General features: G+C 34.2%; 4 protein-coding genes and 1 pseudogene across 6 annotated transcripts; 2 read left to right on the forward strand and 3 right to left on the reverse strand.

Annotated features, from left to right (window-relative positions):
- Nucleotides 1-6,164: 6,164 nt before the first annotated feature.
- Nucleotides 6,165-10,480, forward strand: LOC306880121 (cyclic AMP-dependent transcription factor ATF-3-like). The gene is made up of 4 exons (XM_079433441.1): nucleotides 6,165-6,260; nucleotides 7,602-7,852; nucleotides 8,085-8,192; nucleotides 8,403-10,480. Exons 2-4 carry the CDS (start codon nucleotides 7,610-7,612, stop codon nucleotides 8,658-8,660), a joined length of 609 nt encoding a protein of 202 aa, XP_079289567.1. The 5' UTR covers nucleotides 6,165-6,260; nucleotides 7,602-7,609; the 3' UTR covers nucleotides 8,661-10,480.
- A 4,933-nt stretch (nucleotides 10,481-15,413) lies between these two features.
- LOC306880589 (basic leucine zipper transcriptional factor ATF-like 3) lies at nucleotides 15,414-17,016 on the reverse strand. Of its 2 annotated transcripts, XM_079434203.1 has the most exons (4): nucleotides 16,916-17,016; nucleotides 16,743-16,803; nucleotides 16,390-16,494; nucleotides 15,414-16,188 (listed from the first exon to the last, which is right to left on the reverse strand). In XM_079434203.1, the coding sequence occupies exons 1-4, from the start codon at nucleotides 16,942-16,944 to the stop codon at nucleotides 16,003-16,005; spliced, it is 381 nt and encodes a 126-aa protein (XP_079290329.1). In that variant the 5' UTR covers nucleotides 16,945-17,016; the 3' UTR covers nucleotides 15,414-16,002. The 2 variants fall into 2 exon arrangements, with proteins under 2 accessions (XP_079290329.1, XP_079290328.1); XM_079434202.1 differs by having other exon boundaries at nucleotides 15,983-16,188; nucleotides 16,743-16,928.
- Nucleotides 17,017-17,548: 532 nt separating this feature from the next.
- On the reverse strand, nucleotides 17,549-19,817 carry LOC306879883 (kinetochore-associated protein NSL1 homolog). The gene is made up of 6 exons (XM_079433111.1): nucleotides 19,577-19,817; nucleotides 19,335-19,413; nucleotides 19,116-19,243; nucleotides 18,331-18,385; nucleotides 18,168-18,235; nucleotides 17,549-17,990 (listed from the first exon to the last, which is right to left on the reverse strand). Exons 1-6 carry the CDS (start codon nucleotides 19,742-19,744, stop codon nucleotides 17,757-17,759), a joined length of 732 nt encoding a protein of 243 aa, XP_079289237.1. The 5' UTR covers nucleotides 19,745-19,817; the 3' UTR covers nucleotides 17,549-17,756.
- LOC306880385 (putative deoxyribonuclease tatdn3) lies at nucleotides 19,743-21,714 on the forward strand (the record flags this gene model as incomplete). The annotated part of the gene is made up of 8 exons (XM_079433878.1): nucleotides 19,743-19,748; nucleotides 19,931-19,963; nucleotides 20,057-20,130; nucleotides 20,270-20,351; nucleotides 20,442-20,504; nucleotides 21,084-21,193; nucleotides 21,455-21,510; nucleotides 21,593-21,714. 8 exons carry the CDS (start codon nucleotides 19,743-19,745, stop codon nucleotides 21,712-21,714), a joined length of 546 nt encoding a protein of 181 aa, XP_079290004.1.
- Nucleotides 21,715-22,362: 648 nt separating this feature from the next.
- LOC306880386 (spermatogenesis-associated protein 45-like) lies at nucleotides 22,363-22,743 on the reverse strand (annotated as a pseudogene). The gene is made up of 2 exons: nucleotides 22,513-22,743; nucleotides 22,363-22,412 (listed from the first exon to the last, which is right to left on the reverse strand). The product of its transcript is annotated as a spermatogenesis-associated protein 45-like (transcript).
- Nucleotides 22,744-22,847: the final 104 nt, after the last annotated feature.

Genomic DNA, 22,847 nt, shown 5'->3' on the forward strand with positions numbered 1-22,847 from the left:
TACATGCCAGGAAGAAGTCAAACGTCCCAATTAATCCAGTTTTTAGAATTTACAGCAAATTGAACAAGTGAGGAATGGGAAATGAATGATGAAAGTGAGGTTTGCCTGTGGTACTGCTCGGATGCTCACTGGATGTGGAATGAGAAAAAAATTTCCTTAGTCACAGAACAAGCAGCAATTTACTTTCACATCTGCAGGAAGGAGATAGTAAAGAATGTAGTTTACGTAGAAACTTTACATAGAAGTTTCATTCTAAATGGAGTCCAAAAACCGAAGACAGGAAAACGAGCGCCTCCGAAAAGAGGAAGTCCTCGCTAAATGAGTTTCATTACATGTACCACGTACCGAGCGTGATTCAATTTGGTTTCCTTATGAATTACGTAAGGCATTTATGCTTTAGTGGGGAATGACATTTAGGTATTTGCTCCCACCCTACTTGCTGTTTGCACATAGAACCGAAATAACAAAACGCAGCACAGAGGCCTGCAGGAGAGAGAAACGAGGTCACGGCTTGTGATGGGGTTGGGAATCCTGGCTTTCCCTACTTCGACTGTCTGCGACGAAAGTCCTTTGGGCGGGAGTTCATTACTATGGACACAGCCGGTGTAAACATGTACACAGTGCTCTGGTGTGTGAGAGCAGTGTGAAGGTAGCACTGTGTTAACTGGGACTTTATAAATAACTATGAGGCCAACAGCTGTCTATGTCACATATGTAAGAGGGAAGCTATACAAACTATTATTTAGAGAAAGCAGTGTCAACATTTATACTGAGCAAGTGATGCTATGCATATTTGGGCCCCATTGCTGCTGAGTCATTTAAGACAAGGTAGCCAAGTAATATTACCATTGACAATTAATTAAAAAAGGAAAAAATTATTATATTATATTACATGACAAGTTCAAGAAGCTTGTGTACGTTCCATATCCACTGACAAGGGTGGTTGGAAAATATTAATCTCTGCCCACACAAAACTCTTACTAAATATAGAAATACAAAAGATTAAACCACATGTCGTCAGACTCGAAATATAGGCTATTATTTAGTCATTTTGAGGTCTATGATGAGCCCTGAAACCACCTGGAATGACTTGTCTTGCTTCAATACGCAGATTTCACTTTGGATGCCATGTGACGACCTGACATATGATAAAAATGGTTTATCGCATACAATTTAACAAAATATCTATAAATCAGATTTTTTTAAATGACCCTGAACTGTGTATAGCCCAACAAAATATGCAAATTATTAACTAATATTTTGTAAATACTTAAACAACAGCAAAAGTGTGACACAGAACACAGGACCTAATATTAAATTAGTACGAGCCATATTTCTACACCAGTGACCCATTTTTGGGGTCTTGACAAATACTATAAATACTACTACATTTATGTGTAAATGTTAGGAATTGTTAGAAATGAGTTTGATGTTCATCACTACTACACCTTGCCACATTATAACAAAATAAACGCAAAAAAAAAAAAATTTGTTTCAGTGTTATCTAAAAAAATCATTTTAATACTTTCGATATTGACGTTTATATTTTTGGTATTAAATATTATTCTGACTGCAGTCGGTTTATGTATAAGAGTGGAGCACAGATACATACAAATACACAAAATATAATACTAAACATGACCATGCTATCCATAGTTTCACTAAAATATTATATTTAATACATTTATTGATAGAACTGTAAAACCTAAATTAAAATAATAATACATTATTATTTTAAAAATACATTCAAATGATAATTATTCAAATATAAAATATTTTGTGTAAAGGTATGGACTGTGTTCCTAGTGTGCTATACTAACAGATGCTGTACTCTGTCATTAGATTTCATCTAGAGAGGAACCATCAGGCGTTTTCGATGACTAACGTTTGACAGGAATGCCATGTGTCATACCGAAAGTGCAAATAAAAATATCGATCCTGATCTTTCATTATTCCAGCAATATACGTTTCGTTTCACACGCGTGATGGGATTTTTGGGAAAAGGGTGATTTTACCGCTCACCTCCAAGCCTAGAAAACAAGGGACAGTCTCAGGATTACTGTAGTCTCTATTTCCCGGAAGGATGACGTGTTCCCCCCCCTGGCGAGAATACTCGAGCGCTTGTCTTAAAGAAACAATGCGGAGTCTGTGCTTCTTATGAAACTGCTTTGAAACATGAGCTGTTTAACCTGAGCCTGTGATACAAAGGCCATATCAATAGGAGTTAAAAAAAATAATAATAATAGAAGAAGAAGAAAATGCAATAAAGGGGAATTAAATGATTTAAATTATTACATTTTGAACTATAGAAACGATGTTTTTGTTTGAACTTAACCACAAGCCTTGGTTTTTCATAATGTGCGCATAAAGTTAAATGGATAAATAAGACAAGAAAAGGAAGAATAAAAATATCAGTATTTTCTTTCCCTTTATTTTTTAGAAAGGGCTTCAGAAAATAATATTACACATACAGAGAGAATAGACATAACTAGGACATATTTGATGTACTTTTATTTATAATGTTGATGCTGGGTATGAAGATTTAAATAGTGGATGATTCAAAAGATACAAATATTTTTCAAAATGAAAATGAAGCCATTATTATAATCCTAAATTTATATATAAAATCTAGGGCATCTAGTGATTTTGCTGTGATTTAATGATGAGTCCTCTTTCTATATATTTATAATAATTTTATAAATAAATAAATGCATGCATATTAAATGACCTTTAAAAACGTTCTTATCAAAAATCTGATTTGACTCAGATCAAGGTGAGTGGGGATGTCATGAAAACAAAACTGAAAGACTTAATATGATGAAATATTGCTGTAAATGTTTCTTCGCATCATAAAGAAATGGAGATTCCATTCCTCTGAATGGAGAGGATCATATATTATATTGAATATGATAAGCACCTTTATCTTATCTGCCTTTTCTTTTACTCAAACTTTTCACATTTTTGTTGATAGACAACAATCATCATGTAACAGTTGGAAAAGTGAAAACACTTCTTCTGTATCTTCACTGTGTATTAATAGCTAACAGGTCAATATTGACATCATAACAGCTGTATCCATGTCCCAGACACAAAATGACCGCAGGCCTTTAAACACCTGTTTAACTTTATACGATGGAGCACAAGCTGAACTCTATGACGTGATTCTGCCCTGCCAGAAATGATAAAGATGGTGAATACTGCTATATTAAGCTCTGTGTAAGGTTTTAGATATAGATCGCTTGAATGGGTCCACGCATGTCTATACATTTTTAGCTTAAACATAAACTGAATATTATGTCTCATTAAAAAATATTAGTATAAAATTAGGTATGTAGCTCAGCCTGTAAATCTTTAATGTATTTATGGACACATTTGCTTTGTAAAAATGGCAAAAATCACAAGCATCATTCAGTTTCAACAGCACCAGTTGTATTTGTGAATTTTGGTTGATGTAGTAGGCTACTTAAATTAAATAAAAAATCATAAGATATTATGTCTGTATTTGTAGACATATACCAAACACACGAAAAAGAATTAAGCCACATATAAAAATGAATGTGTTTAATTGCATTGGACCACATAAATCAAACCAAGTTACATCTGCCAACAAATAATATACGAGGCCATTTCACAGAACTAACTTCCCTTTTCGAAATCATTTTTATGACTTTTAAACAACTGGTGTCAAGCTGATAGTAAGTGTTTGAAGCCAGTTCCCGTCAAGTTCACACAGCTGTCCAGCAGAATAAGCACAGGTGTAGTTCATCACATTAACTATGGACATTTTTCCCTAACACTTGAAACCCGAAATAATATTGCATATGTCTTAATGTTGATACATTTATAATATTTGAAACTAATTTTCACTTATTAACAAACAGAAACAAATACTAGAACCACCTCAAACTAGAGTGAGAAAAAAAACTAACAAAGATGAATAATTAAAAATTAATAAAAGTAATAAACAGTAATGATTCAAAAACAGTAATACAGAATCATACAACCGTGAATCAAACAATTCACATACAGAGACCCAGTGACTGTCTCACAATTTTAAAACCTACCAAACTACTTTTCATAAAAAAAATAAAAATAAAAAAAGATAAAAGCCAGCTCAAACATTATTTGTGTTTTATATTTCTTGAGAAAAAAATGCTACTTGGTTTAAAAGTCTTTTTGAGGCCACATTGTATCTTCATTTTCATATCTTCATTTATCGGCAGATATCAAATCAGGAAGAACCAACAAATTCACTTCATAATATCATTTTTTTAATGTATCTCTTTGAGTTTTAGGAAAAAGCAAATAAGGAAAAATAAGCCACAAAGGGTAAAATCAGAGACCACATAAAATGCTATTAAAAAACAAACTTGAATCTAATTCTCTTATATAAAAACTTGTTCATTCCATATCGGTGGATGTCAACAACAACAGTAAATTCACTTTAAAATAGTTCATATTCAAGTCTTTGCTATAAGTCAAATGGAACTTATTCATAACCCAAATTCCTTAATTCTGAGAAATTTGTTTTTAAGCCCGACAGCCATCATTTGTATTGGGAAAAATAAATATTGCCATGTTTAGTCTTTGTGTCATGCTTAGACATGGCTCCTTAGTAACACTATTTTGTGTTCAAGCGTAAATGTTTGTAATAAGGGAGTGTTTTAGTAGTGATTGCACCAGGACTGGTGAAGAGAGATCACTGGAAATTTCCAGAACACAGAGGTAAGAGCTTGTAATTACCCAACTAGAGCAAGAGAGCCGTGCTTCACATCCAGTAGAGGAATGCAGACACTGCCGACTGCCCACTCCCTGAAATCACTTTAAAATCATTCCACCACAAATCAAAGTAAACACACACAAACTATGAGCTCTAACATTTGCTTCATCACATTTTTCTTTATCTGATTATTTAGTAGATTTATATGGCAAATTATTTGTTGATTATGTGTATTTCTTTCTTTTTTTATATTACAAAGATAAAGAAATACTCCTGTCTGTTCTAAACACCTCCATCTGCTTTAACAATGGAAATTAAATGCAACATTAATGGAAACACAACCACTCTTCACAACTATTAAAAAAACAACTACTCATATCCACTAGCTTAAGACTGATTTTTACCCCACAGATAAAGTAGGATATCAGAAACGGTTAAAAATAGGCTAATACAAATTATAATAGAATAAAGCCATGTCTAAACTTGCATGCAGCAATATTTACTAAAATTACATTTACAACCTTAAATTATATATTTATGAACACAGTAAAATTCCAACTCACTAAAATTAAAAACTTGCGCTCTGTAAAAATCAAAGGGGTGCCAAAGTTACACTGATAATATTTGAATGAAATTACTGACAAAGAAAATCAAATCAACCTCTGAAAACTCGAGTGTAAATCATAGAAATTACTGGGACAAGTTAAACAGCTGGACACACTGTGAAAAAAAAAAAAAAGTTGAGCCAACTTAAAATTTTAAGGCAACCAGCTTCAGCACATTTTTGAGTGTTCTCAACTTATTTCTTAGGAAAGTTCTCAACTTTTTGTTGTATAAACGTAAAACAAGAAGTTGAGAAAAGTCAAAAATCTGGTGAAGCTGGTTGCCTTGAAATTTGAAGTTGGCTCAACTTTTCTTTTTTTTTTACAGTGCATTAAGATGTTCAATGGTGAAAACATTAATGGTGGATGTGCAAAAGCAAATGATCACCCATGGACTTAATAAAAGACAGCAACACACTGACCTTGGGATCATCTCTCCATCTTCATACAATTCTCCATTAACAGACAAAGTACGAGTGTGTTTAACAGAGTGAGAGTGATTTTCTGGTCTCATTCTGACCGACTTAGCTAGTCAATCTCTCCTCTCCCATGTCTTTTTTCACAACCATTCAGTACATTACACTAGAGCATACCAGAGATCCCATGTCATTACACGGGTATGTCTTTATTTGCTCATTAGGTTAACATGTCAGGCTACGACTTCGATTCCTCCATAGTCCGGGGAGGGAGGGGGCTGAGCTTGCCCAGTTATGGTGCGCACAGAGGGTTGCCTGATTGCATCATCGCAAAGACAGCATTCTTGATACTATAAATAGGGTGACGTCACTCGCCCCGCCCCCCGTAGTAGTTCACGTCCTCCAGCCATAAAAAGGGGTGATGCAACGAGCCGGCGACAACTGTATCTTTACCAGCTGAGCGCGAGAACACTCCGGTCGGAGGAGAGCATCACAACACGCGCGTTATTCAGTCAAAACAAGGTGAGTGACAACATTGTTATTTATGGGGTTCGTTGTAATCGTTCTAGAACATGTCTACGGTTTGATCTAATACATAAACTCAGCCAGTGACTGATTTCGATACAATTGTGTTTTTGCGTCAAGCGATCGTACTTATTAGTCATAATGTAATCTGGTATGCTGTTTTATTGTATTTAATTATCTTATCATAGTCTAAGTCCTCTAGAATATTGCGGAACTGGGTTGCTGTAACTGTAACTTATGTTGAAATATTTGGATAACTGTTAATTTTATGTGCTTCTGTTGGCGAATCGTTATTGCCGACTGTAAAAAATATTTACGACAATCATAATTTACTTTAACGACTGATATAGAGATTTCATGGTAACCGGATTAACGTGTAAACAGTTAAAAAATATGATTTCAACGGAACTGATTAGGATTGTAGACCTGCAATGTATACAAGTAGAACATATATATATATATATATTTTACAAATAATTCGAGTAGGCTAGTTGAATGTAATCACATACCATTTAAATAAAAGAATAAAACATGTCATCATCTGGGCCTATTAGTTATATCTAACTTCAATGTATATGCAATATATAGACAACTGTTGCCAGAACCTAAAAAATACCCTAAAATAACATATTGTGATGATGTTAAATCATTATATGATAGCACAGTGTATATTTTTAATATACTAACTTGTATTTTAATACTAACTTAAAATCTGAAATGTAAAATTGAAAGCCAAATGATTTTAAACTTATGAAAAATTAACTATTTGCTATTCTAGCAACTGTTTATAAATAATAACAATATAAAGATATAGTTTTATATACATCAAACACCATAAGGGTAACAATAGACAACATTAAAATAATACTATAATTATTTAATTTACTAAACAAAATAAGAATGGACATACTCCTTACTCACTAAATCATAAGGGGATTTATTAATATAACAATATCTAAACATATTTTAGCAGTATGTTTATTACCTTGTTAAATATGATATTTTCTCCATTATGAATGAAAACCTAAATTGTTTATAATAGATCATAAATATATGCATATATTTAATACAATTATTCATACTTTTTATTTCTGAAATACTACTTTACATTTATTGTTAAATTACATGTATTGTTTTTAATGTATTTTTTCAGATTTAAAATAGTTTTTCACTGTAGCATGTTGACATTTTTATTACATTGCTGAATTAACTGTAAAAAGTTAGTAGTCTAATAATTTTTAGAGAAGGGGGTAGAGTTCGTAAATGACTTCAGAAAGTTTACTATGATCCAGTTTCCATATTAAGACCATGATTTAAATCTTGCTTCAAATGTTTTAGATTTCGGAATGATGCTTCAGTATCCTGGTTTGGGTCCGTCGGAGATCAGTGCGTCTGCTTTGGTACCCTGCCTCTCCCCGCCCGGCTCACTCACACTGGACGACTTCACCAACTTCACTCCATTAGTGAAAGAGGAGCTCCGGTACGCCATCCAAAACAAACGCCTGTCCAACGGCATGAGCACCCTGACCACTGACCGAGCGTGTATGAACACAGACTGCCCCACTGAACTACCTGTGATGAAGCGGGAGGTGAGAACCACTCATTTACAGTTAGAACATTGAATCAAATGTGATTTCTTGTATTTCACATGAGTTATATTGAGTAACACGCATGCAGAAAAGCCATGCTTGCACAATTCACTTGTTCATCCACTTGTGGACCCAATTCAGAATCATTAGGCGGCTTCAGCTTTCATGAAATCAATATTTAGTACGCAATGTAGGTATATCTGAACATATGTGATAAATTTTGTAATTTCAGGTCACTCCAGAGGAGGGTGAAAGGAGAAAAAGAAGGAGGGAGAGAAACAAAATTGCAGCAGCAAAATGCCGAAACAAGAAAAAAGAGAAAACAGACATTTTACAACAGGTAATTATATATATTATACAAGTTTAATTTAAAATATTTTTAATGTTATTTATATATTTTATTATATATATATATTCAAAATATATTAAATTAAGTTTTTTAAATTATTTATTTATATTAATTATTTGAAATGTTTGAAAATTTCCAAAATAGTACGTCTTGAATTTTAAACTCATATGTATTTTATAAATGGCTTTCCTTTTAATTCAGGAGTCAGAGAAGTTGGAGTCCATCAATGCCGAGTTGAAAGCCCAGATTGAGGAGTTGAAGAACCAAAAGCAGCAACTAGTTTACATGCTCAACCTGCATAGGCCCACCTGTATCGTCCGAGCTCAGAACGGCCAGACCCCTGAAGACGAGAGGAAGCTCTTCATCCAGCAATTTAAAGAGACCACCCTGCAGGGTCTGAATCTTATCACAAGTGGACCAATGCACACCTCAATACCAACTAGCTGTGGGCATCTCTAAATCCCAAACTGTACAGACAAGAAGCTAATGGTTCGGCAGTCCTTGCCAAGGAGCACTGGAAGGTTCGCCCACGTTATAAAGGACTAAAGACGGGTGCCTGAAAGGCTGCCAGTCAAGGTCGGTCTGATGTACACTGAAAGAGACTGTTAAAGCACTAAAGTGTTGAAGGACGTTCGATGCATTTTTCTCTTATTTAAAAGTGTTCGTAATTGTACGTATGTTTAACACGATATGCTTTTTGTATGCACCAAAGCCTGATGTCATGTTGATGCTAGAACAACATGATTTCATTTATTTATCAGCTTGTTGGTTAAATGAAACCCTGGCGGTGTGTTTGACAGCAAGTACTATTCTAGTGAGAGGAAATAAATGGAGTATTTGCGTGTATCTTTTTGACTTACTGGCAAGACATACAGGGTGATGAAGTTGTTTAGTTTAGTTACATATTTATCTTTGGCCTCTGCCTTGTTAAGTGTCCACCTAATATGCGACATGAAGTATTTCAAGCTGCTACTAATCTCTCAGGACTTGGTCTATATATATTTATATATATATTACAGGAAATTCACATTAAATAAACAGATCAAATAACAGGGAAGTTGACGCAGAGTGGACTTTGAGACGATGAGGTGTCCCGCACGTTACTTACAAGGAAATTTCTACTCCTCTTCAAAGCCTGTCTGTTATCACCTCAACCGAATGGCTATGTTGTTGCTACAATGCTGTGTGCAGGAAGGTCTGCATTAAAGTTTAGGTCTGTAAAAAAAAAAAAAAAAGTGTTTTTGTGCTATTAGCAAGGACATACTTGTTTTCTGATGTTGCATTTTTCATATACTGTAGCTGTGTGTTGTTATTGTCTAGATACACAAACCTCTACACTCCCAGCTAACAGGAAATGTTCTCAAAACTGAGGCTAATGTTCTGGAAACGTTAAGAGCAAATGTCCAGTAACGTTAATAGAATGGAAATTTATTTGATGTTAGCACCATCCTGTAATGTCTTTTTTTCTGAAACGTTTTAGTTGGACTTTTTTCCATTTTTTTTAACGTTACTGCTTACTACTTGTTTCATAGCATTCAGAGAACATTCAAACGTAATGCTTACAAATGGTTTAGAGCATGATTTGCCTTAATGTTTTCTCTAACATTTGCATATTTGTTTTTAGTTTATTCAGAAATAACATAGAGAATTTTTGCCAAATGTTCTTAGAATATATTTTTGTTGGCTGGGCATGTCCTAAAGAAAAAAAACTTGAAGTAAAGCTCTTATTAATTGTCTGGCTATGTTCTTAGATCACGTGTCAAGCCGTTTTAGTGTCACACCATGTTATTAGTGAAGAAACACATACCACAAGACATCTGATCAGGCCCTGTGACTGCATTTCTTAATATTGCAGAAAGGTGTACTAAAGTATCACTAATTTCTGCTAAACCGAGGAAAACCCCTGATTTTTTTTCACAAACTTCTCCCATATGTTTTTGAGCATAGTTTAAGTTTATGTTCTGTCATGTACTGAAAGGTTAAGTGACGCAGGCGTCAGGTAGCTTGTTTCCTTTTTTGTTTTTGTATTTGTTCAAACAGGCATGCCACAAAATGTGGTACTACTGACATTAAATGTGTAATGAAAACAAAGCTATGCTTTCTATTTGTGGTTAAACCAGAATTCATCACGTCACTGGTATCCATGTCAAAGTGTTCAGGTGCAATTGCTACCAAAAGCCATGATTGAGAATATAATGGCCTGTAACATTCATGTATGGCTTTATTTTGATTGTCTGTTTGTTTTTGATACTTTATTAATAAAAAGCTATACCACTTGCAATTGAGTCATTCTGTGCTGGTTTTATTCAAGTCAGATGTGATTAAATACAATTGAATTAAGCTGATAACCTCAGATGAGGTAAAACACCAAAACATTGTTACATTGTTACAAAGTGTATTTGATGTGCTCAAAAACCAGCACCATTTATGGTTGTGCTGAGACATTTGCGGTAGGGCAAGTCTGCACATGTATAACCTGAGAGACGTGCTGATTGTAACCCTGAGGTTGATCGAGTTCATCCTGCCAGAGAGCAATGATTCAGCATGTTCTGCTGATTTCAATGATTATTTTTGAAGATGGGTGGATTTCGTACAAGGGAAACATGTATTATTATTATGGTTTGGAACTGATTAAACGTGGGAATTGCAACCAGAAGATAATAATCTTAAAACCCTCCTGAAATTCCTCGGAAAGAACAAAGCTGCCAAAGAACTCTTAGCAGTGGCGGTAACCGAGTTTTGGTAACTCCCCTTTTTAAGGAAAGAAAGAGGGAAATATTTCGAATTCTGAATAATTGCTACCAAACTCATTGGTTTGATTTTTAAAACTATTTCATAGTTAAATATTCAAAACTGTAAGTATGGCTGTACAGGACCTGAAAGTACCATTTTAACATCTATGAGAACTTTGTGATAAAAAAACAAAAACATGCACACATAGACACTGCTTATTGGTTGTAATTTAAAAGTGTAATTTAATGCAACTTTTAATGGATTTTCTTTTTTCTTTTTAAGTTAAATTCTTTTTAGAATTTATATCAAATGTCATATTGAAAGATATTATTTGTTTTTTGTTGTGACATTTTAAGGGCTATTTTTGTGTACTTTTATATTAAAGTAATTTAACCTTGCCATGAAAATAGCCTTTAATCTTAATAACTGACTATATTAACAAACAAACACCTGTTTCCAAGGTTGGAATTCTCTACCAGAGTCAGATGTGCTTTAAATCTTAAATCTTATAGGCATAGACCATCTTTTTTGTTAATAAAAAGCTTTGGAATCTTTCATTGCATGATGTGCCATCATTGCTTTGTACTCTACCCTTTCTTTGAACCACAATAAAAACAGTCCCTTTTGGCCATTTTATTTGCTATATTCTCCGGTTTAGTTTGAATTTGAGTCACACATCCCTTAAATAAAAAAATATATATATTTATGGGGCAATCAAGTCACTGCTCATTGCTTCATCACTGCTGATGCAGACTGGTGTCAGACATGTGATAATAAACTCTAAGAAATGACTCTCGGATAACTTCCACCTCTTTTCTGAAAACATATATATGCCCATAAACATGAAACACTGTATTATCATCACCAGGAACTAAGCATTCTTTGTTCACATTTGTTTCCCAATCAGTGCAATGAATCACTATTTATGATCAAAACTATCCAACCAGATACAGATTACAACTTGGAACTAAATGATCAGCATATAGAATACATAATATGGGACTTGATATTTTTAAAATGATATAAAATTATACACATAATATAATAATATACATATAATACACTGTGTGTGTGTGTGTGTGTGTGTGTGTGTGTGTGTGTGTATATATATATATATTAGTGCTGTCAAACGATTAATCGCATCCAAAATAAAGGTTTTTGTTTACATAATAGGATACGTGTGTGTCCTGTGTATATTTATTATGTATATATAAATAGACACACATACAGTATATATTTTGAAAATATTTACATGTATTTACATGCATATATTTATATTATATATAAATATATTTAATATACAAAACACATTTTTCTGAAATATATACATGCAAGTGTGTGTGTATTTACATATAAATAATAAATATACACAGTACACACACACATATTATGTAAAGAAAACTTTTATTTTGGATGCGATTAATCACGATTAATCGTTTGACAGCACTAATATATTTTATATATCTATATACATACTGTATATAATGCGTAATAAAAACAAGCTTTTTTAGAAACCAAACCCAGATTCCTAACATTATGACCTGACTTTCATCATAACGCAAATGCACTTTGCCCTGCCTGAATATGAACCAACATAGTCACGGCCCTTGGCAATAAAGCAATCAGTGGAAACTTCACATTATGGTGAAAGCATTAAAACTGTTGCAATGGAATCTACAGATGTCAAACAGGGTGTTGTAATGCTATTTCAAACATCGATGGCATAACATTTAAACATTGTAATGATTTTAAAGTTTTGATGTCACGCATTCACGACTGACAGGTTCTTAACCTGTAAGATCATTGGAATGTTTGACTCATTCAGGAAAAATGTCATTTTAATGATGACATATTACAAACCTATGCCTATGGAACTTGATTGGCAGGTGTTCATCTGGCCATTACTATTATAATACACTATTAGGGGTATATTATAATGGGAAAAAAACAACAACCTGAAACAAAATGTTATGCTTTACTCAGCCAGGAAAAAGTATTTTGAATGACAGTCCTGTAGTGTATATTACAGACCTCATGTTTAATTAGTTTTCCCTCAGGGTGCATAGATTAACGATGAATGCATTTAGGGAACAGTCTAGAACAGTGTTCCTCAAATCTTTCCCTGGAGGTCTAGTCTGCCGCAGAGTTTAGCTCCAACCCTGATCAAACTCACCTGCCTGTGATTTTCTAATGATCTTGAGGACTCTGATCAGCATGCTCAGGTGTGTTTGATTCGGGTTAGAGCTAAACTCTGCAGGAGTGGGCCAGATTTGAGGATGCCTGGTCCCTAGACCACTTCCCTGCCAGTACAATGGAAATGTCCCTTTTTTTTTTTTTTTTTTTACTTTGGGGGAGCTCAAGGAAGTGTAGGTTCAATGAAAACTTCAAGGTCCACATTCTTCTTTAAGTTCCTGTAAGGTTTCCAATAGTTTTGAGATGCCAGGGCAACCACCTACTGTCCCTACCAGGAACTTACAGATCAGGAAGGAAAAGTTACCATAACAGATTTTATTTTCTGTTTAAGACACACCCCTAATTTCCCAGTACACAATGAGCATTTATATGCTCCTCTATTCAGATTTCAAAATATGTGCACTTTAAAGGCAATGCTAAACAGTTTATGATAGTCTTCTCTACTTCCTTTTATTTTCGTGTAGTGACAAGAAGAAATATTTACAGCTCTGACCCAACCGGAGATTTTAGAAAACACACGATCTCTAGGAAATATCAATGACACCGCCATATACAATCTGATGGCTTTCATTCAGTGTACATTACAGATAATTAAAACTACATTTATTATAACTATCATTTAAAGCAGCTATGTCTATTTTCAGTAGATGTACATATAAATGTAATCTATTTATTATAAAATATATAGGCCAAGATATAACCTAATTATAAAGAGTTTATAATTAAAATACGTCAAAAAAATTTATTTAATGCAAGTAGAATAGTAATGTATCCACCAGAGGGCATAACAATCAATGAATTGTAGGCCACAAAACAGAAGCCTCATCAGCTTATGAAGCACATGCCATCATACTATATGTACCCTGCTGAAATAAACAATAGACACCACCACAAAATTTGTAATGGTTGTACTGGTTATGATGGGAATTGTATTGGTTTTAATGGATATAGTAATGGACCCTGTGGGTTTCTACTGTAATTGGTCAACTTCTATTAGTGGCTTGTTAAAACCAATAAATCCTGGTTTGTGCTGGTATTTGTAGTGGAAAGCATTTGAATTTCTGTGATGGTTTCTATTGTTTTTTCAGCAGGGTAAATACGCAGAAAGTCCGAAGGCTAAACATACCGTTTTTACAACAGACGTTTTAGACCTTATCCATTATCTACACATTATTATTACAGTTATAACAACAATAGACGCTGAGTTGCAGGACATGCACTGGACTCTCATTTTGCTTGTACTGATGCAGCTAATATTTCATTGATGCGAACGTTGCAGATGTTTTGTAATACTGCACCAAATCAAGGAAACAAAAAAATATGTAACCTTTGAAGCAGAGATAACAGTAGCCAATTGTTAAATATATGTAGCCTATGTATGTACTGTATTTATGACTAATGCACTGGTTCTCAACATTTTGACTGCAAGACCTCCCTTTGTCCAACATATGTTTATGTACTTCTGATATGTAGGCTACTTCTTATGTAAAAAAATAAAATAAAATAAAAATAATGAATTAATGCATTTCTCTCTCTCTCTATACTGCTCCAAAATCAAAAATCATCCAAGGAACACATTTTTACAGACCTTTGTGGCTGGAAAGTTTATTCTGGTGTTACATTCATTTTCATTTGCATTTATACAATTTCTCCCACACCATACAACTACTAGAAGACTCATATGCACTACTATAAAGCAATGCATTGTTGCAATTGCTCTGAAATACAAAACTGCGTTTAAAACTTGTGTGCTGCATAAATTTTGTCAAGCCCCAACTAAAGCAATTTTATTTTCTGTGGAAACTATATGCTTTACACTTTTCTGAAGAATTGCATTTCTGCTAGAATAAACAATTACAATGAATATACTAAAATGAGCTGTTTCATGATATTTGTTTTTTAACATTCTCTGACAGTGCTTTTTGGCTTTAGAGTTTTAAAACGAAAGTCAACAGATTTGTGTTGAGCTCTAGGACTTTTCAGAAGAGAAGAGAAAACTGGAAGAGAAATGTAGAAGTGTGTACCCTGCACTGGTTTGGAAGGTAAGTCTACAGAGGTTTAAGGAAGTGATACATTCAAGAAAAAAAATCTAACCATCATCTTACCGCAACCACCCCCAGATATGGTTTCAACACAAATGAGAAAAAACTATACATCCGGGTCCTTTTTCTGATTAGGTGACCTCATTTTATTAGAAATTGTATGACTATTTCAATTTGAGTAATTACTGGATTTCAATCTGCATGACCGTCACAGAGTGAATAAACAGAGTCATTTTTTTTTTTTAAATAATTGTTTATTTTTCTAATATTTACAATACACTCCAACAGCAAAACATGATTAAGCAAGACAGAAACGTAACACTAACATTTGAATTAAGCTGTTATGGTTAATTTTAATAGTACTTAATAATATTATGCAGACATAAACCTGCCGTCACAGAGTTTTGAAACTAACCTCTGGTATTTTGGTCAGATTGGCTCTCATAAAGCAGAAGTCCATTGTCACACGCCGTTCATTCACAGCCAACTAACTGTGGTATAACAGATGGTTTAGTTAGTGGTTATTGACTCTATCAAAGTAAATATTGGATGCATTCATGTGAGGTTTGACCCTGGAAAAACAAACATATGACTACAAAGATCCTGTATTCTGAACATAACCTGTTACAATGCAATTTCAAGCATGACTTAATAATTCACTTGTATGTTGACAGAAAACACTGCATACTGAACTCAAAAGTTAATATTTTGGAATAAAAAAAAATTAAAATTGCATGCTGCTAGTATGCATAAATACTTTGCATGATTACAAGCATACTTAATTTATCCTAAAATGGAAATTCGGACATCATGAGCATCAAACGTAAGCGACTCTATCTAGACATAAACTCAGGTGACATTGTGCCTGCGGACCTTGATGTTGAGGTCATACCACAGTTCAAGACAGGGCACAAAGGCTCATGGGCTTTGAGGGCATCTGTCAAGCGTTGCTGTTCCTCTAACAAAAGCTGGACTTCCTTCCTCAGCAGGCTGTTCTCCTGTTCCAGACATTCATATGCCTGGTTACAGAAAATGTAAGTATGTCAAAAACCACATCGATCATATGCATCAATGAGCATTTGATGTATTTTCCAATGTCTGCCCACAATTACCATCATGTCTGCATGGGGCAAATAATCATTCCACCTGCAAATTTACTGAAAAGTACAAATGCTGAAATCAACATCTTTTATATTCTATATAATGTTCAACTTGCAAACCTCATGCAACTCATCAGCTCTCTGAGTTTGTCTTTTGCGGCTCCTCTGTGCAGCAACTCGGTTCTTTTCTCTTCTTTTCAACCTTTTCTCGTCATCATCAGAGCTCTGAGATCACAATCATATGATATGGTTGTTATGATATGTTGTTTCCTGAACATTAATGTGCAGGATTAGCTCATTACATCAGAACAAATCACAAACAGTAAACCACTAAAGCATTTTGGGTGGCACAGATCAGAAAGATGAGAATGCATGTTATAAAGTTCATTAGTACTTATAAGCACAATTTTATTTTTGGTTATAAACTTGTAATTATGTAAAGAAAATTAAACAAGAATAAAGAAATAACATACCTCACTCTTTCGAAATAACCGTAAAGCTGGAGCATCATTTCGAGTAAAGTTACTTGTTGCACTGAAAAGTGACATGACAGGTGCAAATGAGCACGAACACAATCAAGACTTCCGTTTATTAAATTTTATGGAAAATTAAGGCAATCTATTATGTCGTTTTAATTAGCGCATACTTAGGCATGTTTAAACTGTCAGTCAACATCCCTCAGTAACATTTCTTGCAAATGCCTTCGGCGGATGTTCTTTGAAGTCACGTGGTGCTCTCGAGAACTCCCAATAACTTCAGGCGGTGAGTGTTTTTGTATTTTTAACGCGTTTGGGTCATTCCACGAAATGACTCTTTTCCATTTTGCATAGGTGATTTCTGAAAGCTTTTTTTTTTTTTTTTTAAATCAGGCAATGAAAGTCCCTATGAGTAAAATAAAGTGGGGTTAAATACGTAAAAAAAAAAAGTTACTAGTCTATGGTCGTATATAGTTATGCATTACAAAAGGTAATATGAGTTTCAGTTAATTTGGCCATTTCTAGTCTTGCGCTCAAAGTGACACTATAGTAAGTTTATCAGAAGTAGAATTTAATCCTGATATTCTTTTCAATCAGTTTACTTAATGCATTTAGGCAGTTATAAGATATTGGCCTATATATAAAATATTTGTAAATGCATTAAGAATTTTTTTTTTTTAATCATTGTTCACTTATGATACAAAAATGGCCCTGTTTAATTGGCTCATTTGTTTTTTGGAAACCAATACTGGTAGACCAACAACACCTTGTGGTATAAACCTGGACCACATCAGCACAATAGTTCTCCAAAAAGTAATTTATTGTAATGGAAAAAGAAATTGGTGTAGCACTTATTTTTCATTTTTAACTATATGCACAAAGTAATTCTTGAATATTTAGTTACATTATATGAAACATTTATCTAATAACAGGTGTCAATACAATACTCCCATACTGCCCTTCTCTATTCCCACACATAATGATATATACACACACACACAGAGATACACATTAATTTGCATCAGTCATTTGGATGGTTTTTGGAGCAGGTACATAATCTGCACTGTATTCTGAATCAGACGCAGCTCTTTTGATGGTGGTGGGAAGCCTGTGGTGAAGGTCTGGACAGACGTCCCCTACTGAGCTGCCAAACACTTCACTGTAGATTTCCACCGACTCTGCTGAAGGCTGCATGTCAAGCACTTGACGCAAGCCCTCGGCTGCCTGCTTCAGACTTTTCAGAGACTGAACAGAATGAAGGAAAATGGAGCATGTTAAGAATAATAAATCCTTTTTTGTCTATGCTAATGAGACTTTTCATGTCACTGGTATACTTAAAATTATTAGACAATAAAATGGACAAGCATGTAGTACCATGCATTCAAGAAGCACTGTATAAAAGTAATTCAAATAGATTTATACCCTCATAACTGTACTGGCTTGTTTGAACACTGAGGGTGCAGCAGCTGATACATTTCTGATGACAGTGCCTGTAAAAACAAATTTAAGAGCTAGTAACAAACATTGCATAACGCACAGTTGTACAAATTATGCACTTCTGCTAAGAAAAGAAAGGCGTACACACCTTGAGCTGGGTCTGGCTTTAGGTCTTGAGGCTTCACAGCCTGTTCATACAAACCCTAAAATAATGGATGAACAGTAAAAAGCGTATAAGCTAAATTCACGCAACAACATTTAGGTCTTCCAAAAAAATCAAACTGAACTGTTCTCTGAAAAAACACCAAAGTATACAGTCCTTTTTAATCCAGTGTCTCAGGAATTACAGCAAACAGAATAGTTTATTTTCATATATATTATGACATCTAGTGGCCAGAGGTGAAAACCTAAAATTTCAAAATCGTAAAAGAATAAAGACATCATATATTGTGACATCTAGTGGCCAGGAGTAAAATTTTAAGTGCTATGGGTGTTCCCAAAGATAATTAGTTCCAAATATAAAGACTAATATCTTTACTGATAAACTAATCTTAACTAATATTTTAAGTTTGTAATTTTTTTTTTTTCAATAATTGAATATTGATTCTTATATATATATATATATATATATATATATATATATATATTAATACATGATCCATTCACCACACATATTTTTATTTTCTCATTTCTAATTTGCACATACTTCACCTGTACATACATAGTTGTCTATATTATATATTGTGTTTTTGCTGCTTTGTACATTGCCTATTTGGATATTATTCTTTTATTATCTGTGTCCTGTCCTGTTGCTGTCTCTCTGTTGCTCTGTGGAGCTTCTGTCACTACAACAAATTCCTTGTATGTGTAAACATACTTGGCCAATAAAGCTCATTCTGATTCTGATTCTATATGAAAATGAACATGTCTTACCAGAAGTTTCCTCTCTGCTCTTAATGATCGCACAACTTGGTTGCGTATTTGCTTTGGGTAAGAGCTGCGTTTGCAGGCGGTCTCTACTATTTTCTCATCCAGAATGTCATTTATTGAGCTGTCATAGTCTGAACATACAAAGTAATGGTTAATAATGGCATGGCTTGGGTTTGGTTTGCAAAAATTGTACTGAGTTCTCTGAAACTGACAGTAACTTACCTTCACAATAATCCTCTGACACCTCGTCCCAGGACAAGCCACCAATAACTAGATTTTCTTGGACTGTGAATTCAAAGTTCTATATGATAAAACAGACAAATAATGTAAATGAAAAAAACAAATACACAGCAACAACAGCAGACGTCCATGTCATAAATAACTCCCATAATTGATAAAAGAGGTAAAACAAGTACGTTACACTTGATAAAGACAAAAAAACTCTATTATTCTACTAGACTTACCACAACCATTTCTTGCAGCAGTTTAGCTTTGTCTTCCTCAGAAATGTTGGATTGGCCGTCGAGAAACTTTTTTAATAAGCCTTTATACTTATCAAGCTGTTCACGAACGTGTTTTTTCGACTTGACATTTACTCTAAAATCTGTCCCGCTCTCACGATCTGCCTCCATGACTGCCGCTTACTTTTCAAAATAAATCCTGGAGACGGAAGCAGAATGTGTTACAACGAAACTAACCCTGAGAGAAACACTTCACCGGAAGAACCGTTCCGATCTCCATCGTGAAGACGCCGAACGGACAGAAAATGCCAGAAAATCTCGTTTATATATTCAGTTATGTTAATGGTTTTTCCCTAGGATATAGATGATGTCCTTTTGACAGCTAAAAAGGTAAGCTTTTGTCAATCCTAAGAAGACAAATCAATAAAAGCTGACTTTAATGTTGCAACAATGACCTCTTCTGTTTAATTAATGTCATTTTAGGCTGGAGTGAAAGCTCTGGTGGTAGTTACAGAGGGAGCCAGTGAGTTTGAGAAAGTTATTCAGCTGTCAAAAACGTAAGCTTTGTATGAGAACATTCTCACTGAGGAGTTTCCTGTGGTGTTTGGAATGACATTGTTCCAGCTGCACACACACATATGCTTACACAGCAATGGACACATGCAGCTTTACTAATATTTAATGTTTTTGATATAGCTATCCTGGTTTTGTGTCCCCTTGTTTTGGCATTCATCCCCTTCAAGGATCAGGGCAAGACTTGCATAGTGTCAAGATTCAGGTGAATATAACATAACATGACACAGAAAGAAAGGCTTCATATCTTATATTGTGACCTTTTAGTGCAAAAATATTAGTATTGTTTTAACAGGACCTGGAGCCATTCCTTTCTTTGTTCCAGAAGTACAGAGATGATATTGTTGCAGTCGGGAAGGTAAAATATGATATTATCTTTTTGGACAATTTTCAACAGACACTGCTCAGGATTTGTATAATATTATATAATTATATTAAATGAAATGTCTCAACACTCACCAAACAAAAATAAAACATTCAGCTTATTTTGATTACATTGTTTATATACAAAGTAGAGAAGTAATTTTAAGGAATGTGAAATGAATTAAATGTGAAGAAAAAGTGAGAAAAAGTCCTTAGCAAAATTCCAAGGGTAATCAATTTGATTAAAATGATTTACAATGAGGCGAGACAAGCTTAAAAATATATATACATAATCTAAATCTTCTAACATAGAAAATTTAAATTGTAAAGAAAAATAATTTTTTGAAATCCTTACAAAGTTATGGAACCTTCAAATATTGTTATACACAATGGAGGGCCTTGGAATCGAAAAGGTTGAGAACCATTGGTATTAGGATAATAATGAAAAAAAAACATGAAAATCATACCTCACATTTCTAATGTTGTTTTTAAATCTTCAGTCTCAGTATAGTAGTTCACCTACTACATGTTACATAATGTGATATGCTTGATAATATTTTTTTTCTCATCACAGATTGGTCTTGATTTTACCCCCTGGTTTTCAAATACTACTCAAGAGCGTGATGAACAGATAAAAGTCTTTATAAAACAACTTGAAATATCTAAAGAACTGGATTTGCCAGTGTGAGTAGCAACATGACTTTCTACTGGAGAGTAACTGGAAATCAAGCACAATCAGGGACAATGCACATTAATAATACATACAATATGTAAAATGCATCAGATTTAACCAACACTGGCTAATTTTCATCCGTAGTCCCTTTTGGGGGTTAAATGGTTAGCTACTTTTTACCATTACTTGGCATAGCAACATATATTGTACATCCTGAACTGACTGTTCATTTTGTAGTTTCATTAACGCTCATAACTCCTTTTATCTTAAAGGAATATACATTCCCGCTCAGCAGCCAAGGTTACCATAGCCACAATGAAAGAGCTAGGTAATCACTAACAAATCATTGTCTCTGTGACCTTTACAGTCGCAGCTGAATTTCTTGCGTAATTCTACTTTAATGTCTTTAGGGATTAGACAAGCATTATTGCATAAATTTGCCGGCAAGCCATCAGTTGCTATGGAAGGGGTTCAAGCTGGATTCTGCTTCTCCTTTCCGCCTGCCGGCAGCAAAAACCAGCAGGTTAGATAAGGATTCTAATTTAATTACCATTATGCTTGTGTGCCATAAAATCATAGATGTAATCATACATGTAAACTATAGTATGCATAGTTTGATAAGTATGCAATAAAGACATGAGGCATATATTAAAGAATGATTCAGTTCCACGTCACATGTCATTCACTTCAAATATTAGCACATTCTGTACATATGATTGTATGTTTGAACCGGAAATGATGTATTATTTAAACGAATGCCCTTCGAATGTTTTCTAAGTTAAAATCCTAGAATGAATATGCTTATATAATTTTCTTTTGCTAATAAAGAGCTCACTCAGAAAACAAATGGACTTAAAATGAATGTCTAGACTCTAGAGCTTTCAAGCTTCCTGCAAATTTACTGTAAATGTATCATAAAAGGATCAATTTGATTAGTGCATGAACCTTTCAGACTGGTTTTGTGAGCTGGAACAAAACTAATTCTCTCAATTAATACATTATTCATAAGTTTTTAGTTCGTGTTCCTTTCAAAAGAAAGGAAGTCATGCAGGTTTTGGCATAAGGGTGATACATGAGTTTCTTTAACTGAGATCACTATTTGAATAAAAAATATGAAATAATCCACTGTTTTATTGCAAGATCGGTTCATTACACGTTTATTGTATCTGGAGAAAAACATTTACTCTTCATAGAGGTAGATTGCAGTTCCTAACACCTGATGACTGTTATCTGGAAGGACAGAAAAGATCATATGTTACTTTATCATAAGTCGTATTCAACCTTTATTAGTTAGACTTGAAGTTTCAAACGCAGTTAAAGCTCATCTTACAGCTGTCTTCAAAGTGCCTTCGCTCGGGATGTCTGGTGTGTTGTCGCTGTCCATCCAGGAGGAGCGCTGCTCGGGGCGCGCGGTCTGCAGCGCGCTGAAGTCACAGGTGTTCTGGAGGTGACAACGGAAGTGTTTTCTTTCAGGTAAATTCCAGAACCTACTGGTTGTCTCCACGCGACACCACGTCTCCCTCTGCATATTCAACTCAAACAGTTGCTTTGATTTTGACATTGTTATTAATCATATGTAGGATACTTGTTAAGTCGAATTAGCACGTGGCAATTTCGGTCCTAAATGTTTAAACAGCTGTAACCATTTTAACCAGACATGTAGCA

Source organism: Barbus barbus (assembly GCF_936440315.1).
Source record: "Barbus barbus genome assembly, chromosome: 14".
Taxonomy (NCBI): Eukaryota; Metazoa; Chordata; class Actinopteri; order Cypriniformes; family Cyprinidae; genus Barbus; species Barbus barbus.